Here is a 22,817-nt window from a genome sequence, read left to right as displayed (position 1 = left end):
AATAATTGATAGATAAATCATGAAAATAATGTTGCAGACCTAAAATATTACATCTGATACATTATTTTTATGGCTGTATCATAACTTCAAATGAGAAATTTTATATATATACTGTGCATGTTTTTATCTCCAGACATTTTGTGTATTCACTGATGCTACGTAAAACTGATGCTTATTATGTTGTTTCTCAGCTCTAAGTTGATTCAAGATTTTAGTGTAAAAATGAAGGATTGCTTTTCTGCAGTTGTAAACATTGAAAGGTTTTTGTATCCAGCCACTGACCCACTGATGTTTGAGTATCTTCACTACTAATAACACTGCAAGTTTAATCTGTCATTTAACTTGCTCACTGCACAAATCAGTTGGTCCAAGAAGCCAAGCTCTTAATCCGCACTCTCCTCTTCCGCCTGTGGCATCTATTCACACTTTTCCTGCAGACAGATTATGTATCCGGTAGCCTGACATTCTTAACTCGCGCGGTGTTTTTGATCTTGCGTTAGCCACACCGCTCTAATTGTCCCTGCCTCGCCATCGGCCCCTCCCCAGCAGTCCTCCCTGTGTGCTGGATGTTTCCGTTGTGACAGCCCTTCTCCCTGACGCGTGGATGGAGCTGTCCCCCTCAGGGTCAAGGGGCAGCAGGGTCATGGGTTAACACCACAGGCTGCGCTCCAACAACAAACAAGTTGTCCTGAAATCCCAAAACAGGGGCTGAAAGGCTTAATTTTCTGGTCCTATAAATCCCATCACACCCTAAATACACAGCTAATGTCTTACTCTTTTTCTACAATGAAGTCGCCACCGTGAATGTTTCTTTTGAAGCTGCTCGGTGATGGGTTATAGCTGTTTATACGTGTTGCCATCAGCTCTATTGCATCTGTTCAATCTGTAAACGGTAAAAAACAAGCAATGGAGTGAAACACGTCGAGCTAATGGGGGATGAGGGTTAGTGCGCTGATCCCCTGTCGGATCAAATGTTTGCTCGGTGATGAAAGCTACGTTCTGCCTGTGGGATCAGGGTGTCTGTTTGTGTGCCTAAAGGTGTAGCGAACAGCACATCGACCCCCCCTGATGATGTGTTCTTCAGTGGAAAGGTTAACAGGTTTGACCCCCCCGAGTCCCCACCAGGCATGATGGTCAACGACAGACAGGTTGGCCGACAAACTGACAAACATACAGGAAGACATGAGGTAGAGACTGGAGAAACTTTAGCTACAATGAAAGCCAAGCTAAAACTGAGCCTCTTCTATAGCTGCATGTTAGACCATGGACCCCCATTTGATCTCCTTTTATATAGTACAGTGTACTTTTTAGGGCTGCAACTAGCAATTATTTTCATTATCAATTAATTGTTGGGTGTATAAAATGTCAGAAAATGGTGAAAATTGTTAATTACTGTTTCCAAAAGCCCAATGTGATGTCCTCAAATGTCTTGTTTTGTCCTGACCAACCCAGAGATGTTCAATTTACTAAAGAAACCATAAAAAATTCATTTCAGAGACTGGAATCAGAGAATTTTCACTTTTTTTTTCTTAAAAAATTAAGAACAATGATTTGACTAATCGATCAATCAATCAATCTTTGCAGCTCTAGTATTTTTCATATCACAGATCATCCTAAAAACAATAAACAATGATTTCCATAAATGATAATCCTGTCAATCAATCAATAAATAAAAAGAAAAAAGAAATTGGTCAATAAAATGTCCATCACAGTTTCACAGAGCCCAAGGTAACAACTGCACCTTACCCAAAAATACTCAGTTTACAATTATTCAAAATAAAGAAAAGCAAACAATCCTCACTTCTGAGAAGCTGGAACAATGGATGTTTGACATTTGTGCTCAATAGATGACTTAAAAGGAGTAGTTACACTTTTTTGGGAAATACGTTGTTTTGCTTTCTTGCTGAGTTTGATGAGAAAATTGATACCACTTTCATGTTTGTATGGTAAATTAAGTCCAGCAGCCGGTTAGCTTAGCTTAGCACAAAGACTGCAAACAAATGGAAACAGCTAGCCTGGCTCTGTCCAAAAGGTAAAAATGCATCGACCAGCACCTCTTAAGTTCACTAATTATCATGTTATATCTCATTTCTTTAACCCAAAAACATAACATTGTGGTTTTAAGTGAGATTAGTTGCTGATTATTTCTTGTCATCTCCTTCTACTAATCTATTAACTGACTAATTGTTTGGGTTCTATTAAGGACTATCTGATAAAATTGATTATTTAATGTGAAATTATAAAACAGTTCACTCTAAGAGATAATAATGCAGCCAAACATGACTCAAATGTGTTTCTAAAAAATTCTTGTTAATCATTATAAGAATAAACTATTTGTCTTGTTGGTGGGGGGTCCTCATGAGTTCACCCAAAGGCCCCTCAAGCTTCCTGGATCCTAGTTTAGTTCCACTGCATTAACATAATAGTCACATCAGTCAATCATCTGCCAGGATTTGTGGTAATGTATGTACATGAACTTTGCCGGGGAGCATTTCTGATAGCAACAGTAATATGCAGGGTTGATAAAAGCAGAGAAGCTGGCAAAATAGGCCAACAATTAATTTGGGATAATGGATTACTGAGCCTTACTACTGCTGCCAAGCCCAGTGCTTCTATAAAAAGCATTCAGTGTCTTGCCAGTACAGGTTAGGTTAGTTCCAGGCTAAACTGGCACCGGAGGCTTTAAAAGATAGGTTCAAAAGTTTTCATGTCTGTCAACAGTGAGGTGTCCAAATCAACAGTCAAAAGTTGATCTGAAGCTTATGTGAGGCTTCAGCAGTCTGAGTCAGTCATATCAAGTGGATATCTGCCATATTTAAAGTCTTTTTAGCATCAAATTCCCTCTTTGTGTTCCCTCGGACACTGTTTTCCTGTTGAGCTGCGGAAGTATAGGAACAATAAGAGGGACTCTGGCACTAAAAAGACTGTAACGTTGAAAGATATCTACTTGATTTGACTCATTTGGACGGCTGAAGCTTCATATTAGCTTCAGATAAACTTTTAAATACATTTTTTCACAGAAGGAGGACTGTGGATTTTGGCACCCATCACTTACATTGTCAGTGCATTATGAAGGGATCCTCTAATGGTCAGTATGAACAGGAGGAATAATTACGGCAAGAAAAACATGTTTCAGTGTTCATTTGGGCACCTGACTATTGTTTTAAGAGAGACTTGAAGACAGAAATTGTGAACCAGTCCTTTAACACTAATCAATGTAAAGAGCAACAAATGCAAGCAGCCAGTAGAAGACAACATGACCACATGTATCTAGTGCCCTCTACTGGGAAGTTCTGTCAATTCAGATGCAACATACAAAGTGAGCATAGAGGCAAAACCAAGCACAACATTTCATAGTGCTTCAGCTTTATCAAGTCTTTCTGAATCTGAGCTGCTACCACTGAATTTCCCTGGTATGAAACCCATTTTACATAGTTTATTCATTTAAGTGTTAATTTATATTGTCTGTTACTTATTTCCAAACATGGAGGTCCAGATCTCTCTCCACAGAAATACAACTGTGCTGGGGAAAATACTAGAGCTACAACGACTAGTCGATTAATCGATTCGTTGCCAACTATTAAATTAATCGCCAACTATCTTAATAATTGGTTGATCCTTTTGAGACATTTTTCAAGAAAAAAAAGTCCCAATTCTCTGATTCCAGCATCTCAGATGTGAATATTTTCTGGTTTCTTTAGTCCTTTTTGACAGTGAACTGAATGTCTTTGGGTTGTGGACTGTAGGTCAGGACAAACAAGACATGTTGGGGTTGTGTCTTGTGTTTTGGGAAACACTGATCAACATTTTTCACAATTTTCTCACATTCTATAGACCAAACAACCAGTCGATTAATCAAGAAAATAATAGACAGATTAATGAAAATAATAGTTGCAGCCCTAGAAAATACATCCTCTATTTATTTATTAGCCTAAAAGTAGTAAAAAAATAAATAAATATATTGTGTCTAGAAAATATCTACCAAGTGTTGACTGAAATCCCCAAAGTAAAATAAAAAATGGAAATGGAAAAATAGGAGGACATGACCTCAGTTTCCTCGATTGTAGCCACAGCCCTGTTTGAGATATTTTATTATGAACAACACCCCAACAGAATGTTCCTATTAATATTTGGAAGATATCAACACATTTAAATGCAGTTTTGGTTATATAGGTGTACATTAATTTGATGTGAACTTGTGTACAGTGCCAGTACAGGTATATAAGCAAAAGACCTACAGCGCAGAGGTACAGTAACTAGTATAAGAGGTTCAGAGGTGCTGCACTACTGTTAACATCCCCAGCATCCCAACTACATCACAATGCCATGAATTAAATAGTGAATGATAGGAAACTGAGTTTGTAAAGGTGAATTTTGCATAAAGCACATTTGAAAGGTTCAAAAGTACTAATGAATACACACTTGCCACTGTGCCTGCACTCTGCAGTACTTTTCAAAAGGCTTTTTAGGAGTCATAACTGATATAAAGTGAAAATGAAACTGCATTGATTTGAGGAGCCAGCACTAAAAATAGTTTACCTAAACAAAAGCTAATGACGCTAGCAAACATGAAGTAGCTGAGGTTATTATCTTACCTGGTGGCTCTTCCTCCTGCTGGGAACAGGCGGATACTAGGAACATACAGCTAAATCTTGAAACTCTTCAGTCGTTTTAATCTGGGGTTATTTTGAATAATAAGTAGGCTAATTATTTTCACACCTGTGTGTTGCTTTGTTTGTTTGTTTAACAGTTAAGGCCGCACGTTAGCTTGAAATACGTCACAGGGCACGCCCATTCCCTTCTAGTTTAACGCATGATTTAACGGTCCATTTTAACGGTTTTTAACGGTTTTACTAAACGCCTTTTTCCCATCAAAATGCAACAAAATTCATCCAAACGTCATCAAATGTAATAAATAATGAGCCCAACAATTTACTGATTTGTTTTAGACAAGGATAAAATGTAAGTGGTTGCCAAATTATTTTAGGAAAACAAACCTCGTTATGCAGTAAGCGACCAAATTTAACATGTGTGCTGTAAATAAATGCGCTTTTAAAAATTAAAAAAAAACTTTTTATTTATTGTCTCCTTAGAGGGAAAGGTCACTGCAAATCAATATCCTGATGGGAGTACATGGTCTCTTCCAGGAAGACAATGCCCCAATTCACAGCCCTGTGACTGTGTCACTGGATGGTTTGATGGGTATGAAAATGATGTGAATCTTATGCTATGGCTTTCGCAGTCACCAGATCTCAACCCACTTGAACACCTATGGGAGATTTTGGACACTCCCATGGGGAGGTGGTGGTGTGTCTTCCTCAAGCTCAGGTCCTCTACCAGAGGCCTGGGAGTTTGAGGGTTCTGTGCAGTATCTTAGCTGTTCCTAGGACTGCGCTCTTCTGGACAGAGACTTCAGATGTTGTACCCGGGATCTGCTGGAGCCACTCTCCCAGTTTGTGAGTCACAGCCCCCAGTGCTCCAATTACTACTGGCACCATTGTTGCCTTCACTCCCCACATCCTTTCTAGCTCCTCCTGTTGTTTGTCGATCAACACGATGTCCAGTTGCTTAGCCATCACCAGCTTGTCAGTCTGGATCTGGAAGTCCCACAGGATCTTGGCTTGGTCATTCTCAACCACCTTAGGAGGTGTCTTCCATTGTGACCTTGGGTTCTCCAACCCATACTCAGTGCAGATGTTCCTGTACACTATGCCAGCCACTTGGTTATGGTGTTCCATGTACGCTGTTCCTGCCTTCATCTTACACCCTGCTATTATGTGCTGAACTGTCTCAGGAGCATCTTTGCACAGCCTGCACCTGGGGTCCTGTGTCTGGGTATATATATATATATATATATATATATATATATATATATATATATAGGAAACATATAGTGATGATGAAATTATGTCTGGTTTGATTGTTAAATGATGTCATTCATGTTCTGTGTGACATGTTCTCAATAAAATATGAAGAAAAAACATATGTCCTGTAAAATTTAAGTGCTTTCAGTTCAAATGGTGATAACTGCAGTGATGACCAGACTTACTTGAATTTTTGGATAATTAACACTTGTGCATTTTTTCTGGATATGGTTACCTATTCTAAAAATGATGCATCAAAATAGACATTGTGGTAGAGAATCAATGCTTATTGGCTAAAAGCATGAAACATTATTAACATGAACTAGATGTTTGCTCAGAGCTGTACAAAACCATACGTTTATGCATTTTGACAATGGTCACCACAGTTTAAAGTGCCTGTCATTACCTGTTAGTCAATAGAGCTTCATCACAGTTTAACAAATTAATTTGTAATTTGGACTTTTAGTGCTGAATAACTCCAATAAAACTAACTTCCTTAGCCCAAACTCTGGATCTGGGTCAGACAATATATTTCTGAAATTGACTTAAATTGTCCACTAGAGTGCAGTATTACGACATGTATGCAGAACATTGGCCCAGTTTCTGAAACCCTTTAATTCATTCAGCCAGTCATGTATACAATCCTATATCATTCATAAATGTGTGCTTGATTCAAGTTATAATCTTAGGTTTATAAGCTTGTACAGTTAAGGTTGTAGCCTACTTGTAAAAGAATGCATATTCCATCAAGTTTAATTGTGATGAAAACACATTTTCAAATGACTCCTTATTTAATGAACATTCCTGCATCTGAACTCACGAACAAAACTGTGATCAGAGAGAAATGCCACAAGTCTTTTTAATACATGTAATTTAGATTTGATTGTTTCCATGTTGAAAAAAATTACAGCTGCAAATGTCTGTTTCATCCAACAATCATGCACAATCAACAATCACTCTTTTAGATTGAGTGGTATGTTTGCAGGAGATACTTTCAGACACAAAAAAAACAAAAACACAGGCTGTGACCTCCAACATGTCAGCAGTGGACAATAGTAGGGCAGCACGGTGGCTCGGTGGCTGGCAGTGTTGCCTCACAGTAAAAAGGCACAGGGTTCAAATCCTGGCTGACCCAGGTTTGCATGCTTCCTCCCACCATCAAAGACATGTACATTAGGATTAGTACTCGAATCAGTGCCCTTGACTACTGGCACTGGCAAAAAGAACTGGAGTTAGTCCCTTGGTGCTGCACCGTGGCTGCCTGCTGCTCCTATAGGATGGGTGAAATGCAGAGGATGTTTAATAACATAACATAATAAGCGTGTCATGTCTTTTGTCTGTGCTGTCTGCTGCTCTGTGCAGGTCTTTAAGAGGGAGATTAGTGAGTCTGGTGAGTCAGACGGCCAGATGTGTCATCAGGTGAACCTGTCTGACTCCAACAGCCACCACAGCCGAGCTTATTGTCCCTCTCTGCCCGTCTGTGCCCTCGTTCTGCAGCACCCATTATTCTCTCTTCCCCCTTTTGTTCTCCTTTTCCTCATCATTTCTCTCCTCTCTGCATCTCACCCTGTTCCCTTCTGTCTGTGTCCTCTTTTTATGCCTCTTCACCCACTCCTTTCTGTGAAGTCACTGCCCTGGTTTCCTTTCATGTCTGATGTCTCCATCACTTCTGCTTTTTCTCTTGTTCTCATTTTGATGCTTTTCTTTCTTTTTCACGCTGTTCGTCATTTTGTTTTGATTGTGGCTTCCTTTGTTTCCTTCTTTCCAAGAGCTGTGAATGGGATAATTTTCCAGGTGACTGACTGAACCCAAATCACCTGAAAGTCAAAATGAAAAGAGACAACAGCACTCAGGCAAGCTATCAAGTGACAGAGTATTCAATTTAGGGAAAACAGAACAGATAAATAACACTTTAAGCTGTATTACATCAGCTTCTGTATAAGTAAAACAAGCCAGAAAGCCATAATTACACCAAAAACATGAAATAAGACAGCAGAGGTAACGGTAGCCCCTGTTGGTACAAAAAAACTAATTTTGGTTTCATTTCAGTGCATTCATGCTGCTACATTAAACAAAATGAAATCAGTGGGTGTGTGACAGAAAGGCGAGACGGATCCACTGTGCATTTGGATCTGGATGAAAGTGACTGAGATGAGACGAGAAAAATACAGCTGCTGGGCCTCATTTGTAACAGACGCCCTGGTGCAAAAAAAAAAAAAAGAAGAAGAAGAGGAAGAAAAAAGGAAAAAAAAAAGCAGGAAACACTTTGTTTTATCGGATGCAGCAGTCTTTTTCTCTTGCTGCAAAATGTGGGATATGACAGTGCAAATCAATTACACAATTACATAATCTAACTGGGTCAGACAGCAGCAAATGATATTAAAAAAGATTTCTAAGCCAAAATTAGGAATGTAAAAGAAGTACAAACCAGTGAAGCTTCATGGATAAACCACAATTTAAGAATATCTAGGGCAACTTTTTTTGAAAGATAACAATTATGAAAAGCTTTAATAGCAGTTTACTCAGAATAACAAATGGTTGGACATAGTTTCGTGCCATTCATCCACATTTAATCTCAGGATTTGAAACATAAAATGTCAAAAAGGGGGATTAGGATGGGAAGTCTGACACCAGCAACAGCCATCGCAAGTCTGTCCTCGTGTCTGTTAGTGCTGTAAAGTGGTGAAACGTGTGTGTTCTTCATCAGTGGACAACAACAGCTCTTTTCATGGCTGTCAGTGTATCCGGGTCAGCTGTGCAGGAGATGCTGAGAGTCCTGCAGCTGTTGGAGGGAGCGAGAGGGAAAGAACAGCAGAGAAAATGAGGATAGAGAGAGAAAAGAGCGTAGTGTGGTGTGTATTGAACGAGGAGACCTCCCCTATAGAGCTCAACTATGATCCAGTTCACAGTGACATAAAACCAGAGGAGAGAAAAAACAAAGATGGGTTTATGCCAGAAGAGGACTGCTTCTGATTGTTTTGTCTGCATCTCAGGAGTGAATGAGTCATTCTGTATTTTATTTGGGTTTCTACATGTGATTTCATGTCTCTTAAAGACATGTGCACAGTAGGGGAGTTTTGTCTTTGTGTGCAATGAAATTAAGGTTTCACTTATCTGGAGGATGACTCAGTGATAAATGCAGTGAACAGCTGCGAGTTTGACAGCTTATTTGAGATGCTGCCAAACAAGCTTTTAGACATATCCTGCAAGGTTATAAACTGATTTATGAGCAATCACATGAGTGGTTTTAAAGGATATGGCTGGTGATTTTCTATATTTTTCTTACTGTCAACAAATCTCATGTGCAGAGCCAAACCAACAATGAACTCATCATACTTACTTATGAGTATTGTGTGTGTATCCAAAGCCTGATATATCTTATTCCTCTGTGCCTCAGGCCTCTGTTGTTATCCAAAAAAAATATTAAAAACATGTCAGTTAGCCATACCATTGCACTGGGTGACATTTTCCCTCATTATGAAGATTGCGGTCACGTTAGTTTGTTTAGAAATGGCTCCAAGGACTAAAAGTGATCACGTTTTCAGTCTCCAGAGAGTAATTCTGTGTAAGGCAGACACGGCTGAGCATGTGCAGGAATGCAGTTCTGTTTACAGTTTCGGTAGCTTGTTGTGCTACATATCACATCCTCTTGATTTTGTACTACATTGCACATTGTAAATAAATTTAGTATAAAGTCAAGAGGTCGTGATATGTAGCACAACAAGATAGCCTCACACGGAACCACTCTCTGGAGACTGAAAACGTGATTGCTGTTATTCCTCTTTGGAGGCGTTTCTAAACAAATGACGATAACCATTGTCCTCAGGGATGAAGGATGTCATGTCACCCAGTACAACATTGTGACTTGCTGACCTGTCTTTAATCTTTTTTGGACATCAACAGGGGTATTTGACAGAGGAATTAAATATATCAGATTTTGGATACACACACAATACTTGTGCGTTGATTGATTCGTTGTCAGTTTGGCTCTGCACATGAGATTTGTTGACAATAAGAAAAAATATAGAAAATATCCAGCCTTATCCTTCAACCAACAAGCTTCAGATAGAGAAACTCTTGGGAGGTGTTTTGTTATGGTTTTCTTATTCACTGTTATGATTGTGTTGTATTAAGCTTAGGAAAAGATTAAGATTCCCATTTAGTCTTTTAGAGTTTACTAGTGTTTACTTTAAACCTGTTTCGAAGAAAGATCTGTATTATACCTGTATTAAAGTGTCACACTAATGCTCTATGACAGGTTTAAAGGTGTCATGGTGGTCTAAGGGTTTTTTTTTTTTGGTCCAGTGTCTTCTCAGAAAGGCTAATTACAAACCCAAGATTCTGCATGGAGCTTTAGCCTCAAGAGGGTATCTACAGTCGCACACTGGGGACTGACCTTTTGTATATACAGAGAGGCAGACTCCTATGTATTTGCACAGTGTTACATGCTTGGAGGGCTGTTGCCACTTTTAGAGGGATTATACCATGGTCTAAGGCTATTTTTATTGAAGTTGTTTATTTTTGGACCTAAGCACAGTGCGAAGAAAAGGCTTCTCTGTGTGCTGATTAACTTGCTTAAACAGATCAACAGTCGAGAGTCAATTGACCCAGAGTCAATGTTGGTTTATCTGCTTGTGGTCCAGATTAGGCTACAATAATTATTTTAAACACTTGGGATACTTCATACACTAGTGCCAGACAGTATGTTTTAATGTTTGATTCACTTTTTTGGTGTCTGAGTTGATTATGGTTGAGTACTCACAATAAAAGGGACTTTTTAAAATTCAGAAGAATCTCTCTCTTGTCTTTTCTTCTCTTCCTATAAATTCTGTCTATGCCTGCTTCTTGCTACTACCCTTCTTATCTCATCTGTCCACTATCATTTGTTTAGTCTTTTTTTCTCTGGCTTCCTACAAGTCCTCACTCCTAGGGAATCAAGTTTACATTTCCTCCTCATTTCCCAGACAGTCCTCAGCCATCCCTTGATGTCAAAGTGCCAAGGAGGGCCATGAAGCCTTCTCCATGAGGAGTTCACAAATTACTAAAACATTTTAATAATTGTTGACGCTGGAAACAGCAGATGACATAACAGTCTAACCACACCACATATCACATAGTTTTCCTCTTCAGATGGTTTAGTTAGCTGCTGTTTCCATGCTCAAGACAACGTGTACAAAAAGTCCTTAAACTACTCGGAAAAATCAACATTTGGTGAAGATGACACATTAAAAGCTGCAGAACTGCTACCATCACTTGTAGTGGGGTTGATTTTTCTCAATTTGAATTATTGAGCAAAAAAATAATTGCTTTGGTTTCACAACACATATGCTTATTGAGTACTGTAGAAGGCCAGGACCCTGAAAAGACTCTGCAGGATATAATACACAATATTGTCCAAACAAGTGAAATTCTAGTTTCGGTTCATCCCTTTCAGAATACGTATTATAAACAGATGCTGTAGTAGAAGCAATGATTAGTTCATTGATATTTTATTGCCCTTCCTTACGCACAATGTATCTGATCCTCTTATACTCGTCAGTTCAGACAGCTCCATGACCTACAATACAGGATGGACTCATGAAGACAGTTACATAATCAGACCTGACCATGTGAGGGAGGCTTATTCACTCTAACCGACAGTAAACCCACTCAGGTGTGTGTCACAACTACTTCCTGTCATCTCATTGTTATATGATATTTCACGTTCAATTAAACAAGCTTTATTTGGCCCCGAGGGGAGCAAATATTCAGCCAGCACGAGGACAGAGAGGAGAAGACATATGAGGATTATTACGACAACGAGGACTGACACAGAAGGGTTACAGCAGTAGCAAACACGATGTAAGCTTTCTCTAAAATGAAATAAAAAAAACTAACAGTGGCACAGTGACAGCACAACAATAATAAATATAAGATTTTAAGGAGGACACGAGCCGTTGCTGGCAGTTCAGAGTTTCATGGAGCCGAGGTGGAGTCAGTTCAATTCAAGTCAAGTCAATTTCATTTATCTCAGGGCACCCTTCACATAGAGCAGGTCTAGATTGTACTCTTTGATTTAAAGAGACCCAACATTCCCCCAAGCACTTGGAGACAGCGGCAAGGGAAATCTCCCCTTTTACAGGAAGAAACCTCAAGCAGGACCAGGTTCTAGGTGGGTGGACATCTGCCTTGACCAGTTGGGTTGAGAGAGAAGAGAGAGGGGGAGAGGGGAGAGAGACACAGAGACGCACAGCAACAACAACAATAATAGCAATAGCAATAACAACAATAATAATAATAATAGAGATATGAACAATAATAATAATAATGGTAGTAATAATAATAGCAGCAGCGGTGGGCGTCACGCTGGACATCCGTCGGTCCGCAGCCGAAGGTCACCTGCGAGATGAGAAAGCACAAAACTCTGGAGAAGATACCAAGTTAGTAACATGCATTAATGGTACATGAATGGATGGAGAGCAAGAGGAAGAGAGAGGAGCTCAGTGCATCATGGGAAGTCCCCCCGGCAGTCTACGCCTATAGCAGCATAACTAGGGGCTGGTCTATGGCAAGCCTTATTTAATGCACGGAGATTATTTAATGCAACATTTGTCAGTTAATGTTTCTATAAATCAATATGGAGCTATAATTTTACCTCCCTGTGTTTGACATTTATATCTACAGGCCTCTTAGGGACTATTGTATAACGTTCAAGTCATTACGCCTTTATTGGACTGCATGAATTCTGCACCATTTGCAGTTTATGTTGCAGAGTGTATTTATTGGACAACCTCATTCTTTAGCAAGTGAAGTGCTGCTTTGTGCAGAGCTGGTAAACAGATATGTACAAATTTTACTTGAACTAATGAAGGACAACTTTAAACAAACAAGTAGTACTGCTGCCACTGCACTACTACTACTACTGCTGTTAAATATAGCAATGCTGTGCTGTGTTACTGTTACTTTACTCATCTTGTTAATTATTCAGTATTATTCAGTCTTATTTAGTTTTCTCTCATTTTTCTCTCATCGCCATAACGTCTATTTAGTAGGTGATCTGCAGCTTTTGATCGTTTCATTTGATCTTCATCAGCAGACGAGAAAAGGAAAGTCCCATGAGAAGTCCTTAAAATGGTATTTAATAGTATTTATAGTATCTATGATTAAGTGGGAAAACTCCATCTGTACTAATGAAGCTCATGTGACATGACTGAAAAGATCTGGAAGAGCTACTACATGGACCCAATATTGTTTTCTCAAAAGTGTTATTTAATTCATAATTTAATTTAATTTTCTAGAACATTGTGGTAATTTTATTTAATTTGATATTAATTTTTTCATTTTTTATTTTATTTTTTTTATGTCATATTGTTGTATTATTAAGCTGTTATTTACTTTTTAAATTTAGTTTAGTACATTTAATACATTTTTCATTGGATTCAATTGAATTAGATGAATTATATTATTTTATTTTCCTAAAGTTAATTTAATAATATTTTCATTTATTTTTCTTAATTTTTATTTTTTTACATTATTTTATTTTATTTACCTTAAATAATCACATTTTTATTTTACTTTTTTTTTTTCTTAGTTTCTATATACATATAAGTTAATCTTATTATGGGCTCATCTCTAAAAATACAACTACCACTACTGACTACTAATAGCTGTACTACTAGCTGTACCTACTGCTACTGCTGTATGTTAATAGCATAAAATAGTAATTAACTGTGTTTGAAGATAATGATGATGAATGTAGTTTATGTGTGATCTGTTGGTTGTAGTTTACTGAGGTTGTGTGTGTGTGTGTGTGTGTGTGTGTGTGTGTGTGTGTGTGTGTGTGTATGTGTGTGCTCTGTAGCAGCTGAGCCCCCGTTAGGAGGAGTTTGTGTCGGTGGGAGGCGGTGCGTTGAGCCGCTCTGTGCGCTCACTGGCTGCTCAGCCTAATGTCTGAGAGCCCGTTCAGAGGTCGGACTGTCGGGACCGATGAGCGGTCAGTAGGCGTCTGAATCTCAGTGTGCGGACTTTGAGCAGCACCAGAGAACCGGACAGCACCCGGAGAAGAAGTCCAAAGGAGACTTTTACGCACGGATCGGTGTCGGTGAAGAGATGGAGTGCATTGAAAGGACTCAGACACTGTGAAACTTTTGCATTTCGCCTTCAAACATGGAGACACAAATGAAAAGACAATTAATCACACTAATGTCAAACATCAGTCTCGCCTGGGTTTGAGGTGCAGCGGAGGATGACACCTGCACCCCTTCCTTGGCGAGGACCGACGCGTTGTTCCAGACTTTGCATCTTTGAACAGTAGGTCAAAGCTTCTACAAGAGTGACTTTCTGCCTCTAATTCTGCATCCTGCTCGCTGTCATCGCCTGTTATCTCCTGCATAAACAGTGCATCCTTTATTGCGCTTCTTCGCACCATCGCTGACTGCGACAAAGAAAAACAATATTCGTCTCGTACCCTGACACCTCGTACACACAGGTGAGCATCAGAGCAGCTATGAGGAGGACAGCGAAGCAGATTAAATGTTGACATTTGTAGTGATGCCACTGTTGTAATCATTTTAAACTAACAGGATGTTTAAAATATAAATACTCTGTTTTTAACGAAGGGAATTCATGTGTAAACATCATAAAGTAGCCTGTTCTGTACACAGCGTTCAATACATTCAGCGTCTTGGCTCATGTTCATCTTCATTAAGTAAGAGATAGAAGGAGGTTCTTTTAATAGGGTAATATCCAGGAATCTTCACAGGGTTCACAGAATATAATCAGGCTGATAATTAACCTGTTTATATCTATTTTCCTCTCATATTTCTCATTTAAGGTCGGAAGATTTTATCTTATCTTTCTCCACAGTGTTTGATAGTATGGCATATACAGTATATTCTATATCAGTATGTTCCAGCTCTCCAATTAAGCTACATGATGTTTCCAATGAGTGAAATATTCAACCCTTAAGACCTCATGTTTTTAGGCTGCATCGTTCCGTCAAATGACATCAAACATTAGAGCCTTGTGTTTCATTTAATGCACATTTCTACAATATTCAGCCTGGCATATTTGGTATCTTTGGACAAGTTGGGGTCTTCACTAGAATTAAAGACAAAGGTTTTGTGGGTTTGAACGGGCAGTGTGGTGAAGAGGTTAATGTCAACCACAAGGTGCGGATTACAGTTTATAATCTGAACACATTTACAGTGAAATGTGGTTAGATGTCATTAACCGTTTTATTGTCCATTTAAACTGTCCATTTGTTTAAATTCTGTCTTCCTTTGTGTTTTGATGTTGCAGGTAATGTCTCTGCTGCCAGAGACGTTTAAATTGTGTCCACCGTTCAGCTCACCTTGACATGTCTGCACTGCTCATCTCTTCATGCTGTTTCTCTGTTGAGAGTTCACATCCTCTGGATATTAAGAAATAAAAGAGCAGAGGGAGCTCGGCTTCAAACGCCTCCACTCACTACAACACCAGTAAGGCTTTATAATCCTTGGAGCACTGACTCACCATGGGCACTGTACTATCACTGTCACCCGGCTCTCGCAAGTCAGGGTACTATGACAACCGGCCGGGCTCACTCAGCCACTACCCGAGCCTCAGCAGCCGCTCTCTCAACAGCCAGAAAGACCGCGGGCTGAAGAGGGGCCAGTCCATCTTCCTCCCGGCACTCACATGGAAGCGACTCGTGGCCTCCACCAAGAAGAAAGGCAACTCTAAAAAAGGCTCCAGTGGTCTGGCGGCCCTCAGTGACCCACTCAATAACAACAACAACATCAACATCTACCAAAAGGACCCCGTCCTGCACCTCAACCGTGAGAATGTGAAGAAGTCACTGTCATGTGCCAACCTGTCCAGCTATGAGGGCCCAGCAGGACTGGGTCTGGGGCTCGGCTATGGCCTGGGGATGGGCCAGGGGCACGGATACGGCTACAGCAAGTCCCAGCAGCTTTCCTCTGTGAAAAAAGTTCCCCAGGGGACAGTGACCTCATCCCCCAAGCGTGTCATCGTCCAGGCCTCCACCAGCGAGCTCCTCCGCTGCTTGGGGGAGTTCCTGTGTTGTCGCTGCTACCGCCTGAAGCATCTGTCTCCAGCCGACCCGGTGCTCTGGCTGCGAGCTGTGGACCGCTCGCTGCTGCTGCAGGGCTGGCAGGACCAGGCCTTCGTTACACCGGCCAACGTGGTCTTCGTCTACATGCTGTGCCGAGACGTTGTGGACGGCGATCTGGTGGCGTCGGAGCACGAGCTACAGGCCATCCTCCTCACCTGTCTCTACTTGTCCTACTCCTACATGGGCAACGAGATCTCCTATCCGCTCAAACCCTTCCTGGTTGAGGCAGGTAAAGAGGCCTTCTGGGACCGTTGCCTCGCCATCATCGACGCCACCAGCTCCAAGATGCTGCGCATCAACGCAGACCCGCACTTTTTCACACAAGTATTTGCTGAACTCAAGAGTGAAGGTGGCTGTGGTCCTCAGGACTATAGTCGGGTGCTGGATCGGTGAGAGGAGGTTTGAACCCAGCTGCTTGCTGACCGCATGCCTTTTTGTACGCTCATGCACACAGACACACGCATTTTGTCTCATACTGATTCTCCTCCACTTTGTCTGCTTTTGCTGCAGAGGCAATGACGGCCTATCTTGAGTTATTTAATCATTCCATCTGTGTTTGTTGCCATTGTCCCGTCCATCCACAGATAGAAAGTAGGAATTAAAACATTTGCCCCCAAAAGTTCTCTGCTAATTGGCTAACAGAGACACATTTGTTTTTGTTTTTTCTCCTGGAAAATCTGCCTGAGTTTACTTGAATGGAGAAACCATTTGTTCCACCTGTCCCATTTGACCTCCCACCCCATGTGTCCCAGTCATCCCAGCTGCCTCTCTGGATCTGCACAGCCAGGCATCCCAGCATCCTCACCCACCTATCTGAATGTGATCAATCAGTGTGCACGGGTCACAGAAGATGGCATCAGCACTCACAAAGCACCATATAGGATATTTCACCGGTCATGTTCTAAGCATTAAAGTGGATTAAAAAGACATTTTCATTTATGACTGAAGAGTAAAATGTGGCACAGACAATATAATCCACCTAAGTTATATTTTCCTGGACAACACAAGGAGACATCCTGACATCCATCCGCTGGCTAAGCCTCATGTATCAGCAGTGAAAAGTGACTCAGACTGATGGGAGCAGCTGAGAAGTCCATGTCAGGTCCTGCTGGTCCTGCTGTGCGCTGTGTAATCAGTAAAGCAAGACGAACAGGCAGTGTTTTCGCGGAGCCTTTTGAGGGTCATCCGGCCTGAGGGGACAGTTGCCAGTTTTTATCTTTACTCACTCAAACCTGCCAGTGGACTCCTTTGTGTTTCTATCTCATCTCATCTAAGGAGAGTTTCCTGGAGAAAGCTGAACACATCCTGATTTAGTGTGAGTGCATGTGAGTGTGTAGTGTGTGCATGACTGTGCGCGCCTGTGTGTGTTTATGTGTGCGAAGGCATTGTGCTGTGGACAGCAGCCAGGGTCATCAGCTGTTTACCCCGTCCTTTGTTCCCTGCGTCTTGTTGACAGGGCACCCACAGCCATGGTATTAATGAGATTAGCAGATTACTGCTGCCCCTCCCCTCTCTCAACCTCTGCCCCTTCTTGTCCACTCTGCAACCCTGCAGAGATCGGCGGCTAATCCAGACCGGGCTGGACCAGGTTGGACTGTAAACACACACACACACACATGCAACAATACACACGTTTAAATTCCTTGTCGTGTGCACTTTATTCTTCTCGGTGCATGAATAAAACCACTGTGTGGACACACGTGTGCAGCTCAGGGTGCAACATAGAGGCTCTCCAGGAGGTATCCAGGCAGGAATGACTGTTGTCGTTACTTCTGAATTTGTCCCACTTTCTCATCAGTCACCTGCGCATCCTCATCTGCCATCAAGAGGGACCAGGGACGGGGAGTTCTCCTGTCCCCTGTTAAATTATTCCCTCGAACGAACCGTGGCATTTGTGCTTCAGTGGCTTTAATCTCTATTTCCCCATGTGTTTAAATACGTGTTCATCATGCATGTCAGAGGTGGGTTACAGATTTTCACTGCAAAATATACAGATTTTTTGAAAGCGGATCAGTTTGAACATATTTCTAGCAGGATTTAATGTCCCCAGACATCCAAAAGTTTGATAGCTTCCTGCTTTAAGAGGTCACGGATCACTGCAGTTTACAAAGAAGTAGGTAATTTTGTAACGCTGGGGGAAAGCACAAATTAGCCATTTATCCATCAGAGTGGCTTTCAGTATATAAAAAAGGCAATAGTTAAACTACAAAGGTTATACATTGCAATTATATATTTATATGTTTTTGTATTATAGAGTATTTTTCTGTTTTGAATCAAAACCGATTATGTTTTTTGTGGGTGAGTTGGGGATAAAAAACAACAATAATGAGCCCTACCTGTGGTAAAGAACAGTGGTTTCCAACCTTTTTGACATGTGACCCCTTAAAAAACAAACAATATCTACCTTCGACCCCTCATTGTTGGTTTCATATGTCTACTAGTTGAGACCAGTTCAACCAAAGAGTGGTTTCTTCCTTGTTTATCTGAATTCCTCATAAAGAAGTAAAATTTTCCAGTGATTTTCAAGACAAATATGAAAGAAATCAGCATAACTTTGTGATGCAAAAATATTTTCCGCTTTTTCTGCTTTCCTCCTCTGTTAATCATCTCAAATTTATCTTGCAACCTCCTGTGTCAGGTTGGGACACACGGGTATAGCATACTGTTGGTTCAGGAAGCTGCTTCAAATTTAAACACATTTCCACCATGATGCAGAACCCACAACAGCATGTGGCAAATCCTTAATCTTATTGTGGTCAGGCATCTGGAGGTTTCTGTGAGGTTTCTGTGCGCCACCTCCCTCCTCCATGTGCTCTTGCACACTTTGCTGCGCCGCTATATACTCACCCACAAAGTCATATGATAAACGACATGACCTTTACACACATGTGGGTACACATACAAACAAACACACTCTCTGGTACGCATACCCTCCTTGGGTAATCCAGTCCTAATCCTCCCACCCAATCAAATAGAGAGAGGGGGTGAGGGATGAAAACATGGGGAAATAAGTAAACGGTTCAGAATCCGATGAGATTTGGTGTCACACTTCCCGTACAGTTTTGGCCCTTGGCTCAGCCTTCAAATCCTGCTCTAACAAACCGGAGGCTTCGGAGACCCACAGCTCAGTTCTGCTGCCTATTCCAGCTCACCCAGGCTTATTGGAGTCAAGCCTGCCTTCCTGCCCGCCTGGGGGATCTCGCATGAGCTCACACCAGTCAACCAGAGAGGAGCGGCAGCAGTGATTCACGCTCAGAGAGTAGAGCTGTCTCTTTTTCTGGAGCTTTAACTGGCAGCCATTTTGGTGCTCGTTGTTGCGGTCACTGCTGCTCTCTCTCTGGCCTGGACTCAGCTTTGACAAGGACACTTGTGTCTTGACTCAACCCTCTCCCTCCTCCTCCCCCCTCCAACCCCATTTCCACACACACTCAGCTGTTGTTCCCTGCCTGTTTCATTAGATTTGACACCCCACACCCGCCAGCCATTGTCAGGACGAGGAAGGGCAGAATGGAACTGTTTGTTGGCATTGGGTTCGTTGTGCTTGTGTGTGTTTGTCTTGGAGTGAATGTGGGTCAAAGTTAAGGGCAACATCTGCTTCCACCACTCATCTCCTGTAGACCTGGATGTTAATTAAATCAGAAGATACAGTGCAGCATGTTAGAGTGATGATGCTGATATTTACGTGCGGCCTGACATTAGTGACAAACAAGGAATAATCTGCTGCAGGTTTCTTTTAGCCGCACGTTGATAAAAACAACTCTTGCTAACATTTGGTTCTTTCTTCAAGCTCATCAATGGCTCAGACGCAGAGGAACCATGTTCATTTAAATCTAATTGAGCATTAACGCAATTTGTGACGCAATTTGGTCCTGATCAAAAAGGCAACTGTCCCCTCTTTCAGTACCTCTGTCCAATCAGTCGCCAAGCTGGATCACATAACTGCTCCTCGCAATCGTTTCACAGAGCAGAGCGGCTTCCAAGTCAATTAACTCACATCTTAACTGGAGCTCTAATTGTCTTCAACCAATCAAACCCCTCGGCATGACTCCTGAACTCGACACATGATGCCTGTGACATCTCTGTGGATAATTTATGACTCTTGTTACATAGATTGGTTTGAAATATTTAAAACAGGATTAAAAAACGTGACATTACAGTGCAAACTGGACCTTTTTCTGTGGATGGGACTTTGGCAACTCTGCTTTACAGAATATTTCAGAAGGGCCTGTGACCGGCTCTGTTTTGGACACATTTGTTTGTGTGAACAATGTGATAAAAGATTTAAAGAATAAGTCTGGTGTTACTTGATGTTTTTCTTACTGTTGTCAAATCCCACGAAAAGACCAAAACCAACAGTGTGTTAGTCTGAAATACTAAATACTGCTTAAGATGTAAATCCTTAAAAACTGGTCACAAACATAACAAGTTTAATTTTTAAAAAAGGCTCAGTAATTTCCTTAAACAGCTGAGCACTGTAGTTTTTAGGAAACACTACTCAAACATGAGGAAATAGTGCATTTGTTGGGAACTACTTTCAGCTGCGGATCAATACACATTTGGTGCTGTAGTGAGTATTTCTGGGAGCAGGATGGTGTTTGTGGGATTGACTCAAAATAAACTACAGTGCCCATGTTCACTGTAATGAAGGAATATGTTAGCCAGTGCAACAGTGTGGCTTATTGATGTTTTTAATTGTTTCTGGATTATTTTTGAGTATTCAAAGCTAATTTTGGATAGCTGTGGATGCACAGACAATACTTCTTAGTAGATAAATTAATTGTAGGTTTTGGTCTTTTCATGGGATTCGTTAGCAATAAGAAAAGTATATAATGGTGCCACATTTATCCTTTAAGTTGCCACAGCTCTGTGAGTTGTGTTAAGTTATTTCAGTGTGCTGCTGCTGCTGCTGCTGCTGCTGCTGTAGGTTGGTGTGAAATTTCAATGGCACACCTTAGACTGGTGAGTTTGATGTAAATAAGTTGGTGTGTTACAAAAGGAGCTGTCAAGAATGAAAAAAAAAAAGAACAAAAAGAAATTGTCTTGCTGTGTAGTAGCATGCATGCCAGCCGGGTAGTTTAGAAATGTTTCTTCGTTTTGTTTTTTTTGTTTTTTACCTTTTGCTTTTGTTTGATTCGCTTTTTATATGTGATGGTTTAAATGAAAGATTATGTCTTTGGTAACTTAAAACTGGATCTTATTGGAAACATGATGTCAACAGTATTAAAGTCTCTCATGACTGCAGGTGTAACTATCATCATTACGTTTCATGTTTAGAAACAATACAGACAAAAAAAAAAAAAGATCAACGCTCATTTTCTCACACTCTGTCCCGAAATAGCAAAGCATGTGAATTCATATGACAGAATTATAAATTAACATCTTTTTTTCATAGACTCAGCTATCTTACCACCATCTCACACATGACTTCAGTGGTCACTTTGCTAAGTTAGATGTGGTCAGTTTTTTAAAATCCTGAGCTGTTTTTTTTTTTAGCTAAAGTGTCATTTACAGCAACAAGAAGCCTGTTAAATCTCACTGGCCCGGTATACATATAGAAGTGATCAAGTTATCAAAAGCTTTTCTCATCAGTGCACCAGATAGCGACACAAAGGCGGCCATTGTGCATGTGGCGTTCGTCTCAGGCAGCTCCAGCTCGGCCTGCGTCCTCAGTGATTGTGGCTTTGATGCAAAAAAAAAAAAAAAAGGCTTCGGCTTTTTCCTCAGAGAGCTTTCTAAATTTCACAACTTCACATCCATCAACACCTCACCTGTGCCGTGTCAACACTGGACAGATGTTAATACAGAGATAAATATATAACTTGTCTAGTGCCCCCCACCCCCCACCCTTTCCTCCTCTGCCCGGGTTCCCTTGAGTTTCCATGGTTACCCTCCTCAGCCATCAATGTAACTGTCACACCAAAATGAAGCAGCACATCACCTTGAATGACTTTTGTAAAGCCACTACAAGCGTGTGTAGCTCTGAAAGTCAAATACTGTTGATGGGCAAAACTTGAAGAAAAACAAATGTGACTGTTTCATTTTTTCAATTTTTTTTTTTGTTTGTTGTTTTCCTTTTTTCATGATGATGACGATGTTTACTATGTTGATTATTTAATAAAGTATTTGAGCTGAAATACAACACTGGTGTCGATGCATCACATCCTGCACAGCTTTCACACTTTTGCATCTGCGAGGCTCACACACTTAACTAAAACTGCCTTTGTTCTCTCCACAGTACACATGGTATACTCTCTGCCTGCAATCCAGCTAACTTAAGGCTGGCAGTAAATTCATGTGGGACATAAAATAGCTTAATGCACCGCCACACAATAGCTCGGCAGTGCAGATGGCCTTTTGGCTTCCTGTCGGCTGTTGGAAGGAGGGAGGGGGGGGCTGCGCTCCATCTGAGCATGTCTCTGCAGTCAATCACCACCCTCTGCTCCAACCACAGGTGGAAATACTGTGATGCCGCCTCTGCAAGCTCACAGCGACAGCCTCCTCCCGCTATGATATGAAAAATTGTGCAGCTCAGAAAACATGAAAGAACAGAGGCAGTGCTGCAGAGTTCAGAGTGCTTTGTTCTGTGAGGGTTTAAAATGAAAACCGAAGAGAGGAAAGCAGGTTTTCTTTGCACATTTACTAGCAGTGGTCAGCAGTGCGTCTGCCTCAGGCTGCCCTCCTCTGTCACTGTGTGTTATCACTGATCTGCGCCGTTCACATTTATACACATACAAAGCTGGGTGTGTCAACTGTGCGCCTAAAATCTTTGCTTTGGCAAAATCCTCAAAACACTATGAAATTTTCAAATCCATTGTTTTTTTTCCTCACAACAGTTTATGTATTTCAAGCACAACAACAAA

At 41.0% G+C, this 22,817-nt stretch overlaps 1 protein-coding gene across 2 annotated transcripts; it reads left to right on the top strand.

The window, feature by feature from the left end:
- The first annotated feature begins 13,481 nt into the window (after window positions 1-13,481).
- On the top strand, window positions 13,482-22,185 carry si:dkeyp-92c9.2 (uncharacterized protein LOC571482 homolog). Of its 2 annotated transcripts, none has more exons than XM_067612418.1 (2): window positions 13,482-14,153; window positions 15,144-22,185. In XM_067612418.1, exon 2 carries the CDS (start codon window positions 15,358-15,360, stop codon window positions 16,348-16,350), a length of 993 nt encoding a protein of 330 aa, XP_067468519.1. In that variant the 5' UTR covers window positions 13,482-14,153; window positions 15,144-15,357; the 3' UTR covers window positions 16,351-22,185. The 2 variants fall into 2 exon arrangements, with proteins under 2 accessions (XP_067468519.1, XP_067468518.1); XM_067612417.1 differs by having other exon boundaries at window positions 13,482-14,331.
- The last annotated feature ends 632 nt before the right edge of the window (window positions 22,186-22,817 follow it).

Source organism: Thunnus thynnus, chromosome 15, assembly GCF_963924715.1.
Source record: "Thunnus thynnus chromosome 15, fThuThy2.1, whole genome shotgun sequence".
NCBI classification, from domain to species: Eukaryota; Metazoa; Chordata; class Actinopteri; order Scombriformes; family Scombridae; genus Thunnus; species Thunnus thynnus.
The sequence above is the reverse complement of the archived record's forward strand: the minus strand, read 5'-3'. Positions and strand labels throughout refer to the sequence as shown.

Excerpts from the sequence above, each read along its gene's own strand:
- si:dkeyp-92c9.2 (XM_067612418.1), top strand. The coding sequence starts at position 15,358 with ATGGGCACTGTACTATCACTGTCACCCGGCTCTCGCAAGTCAGGGTAC.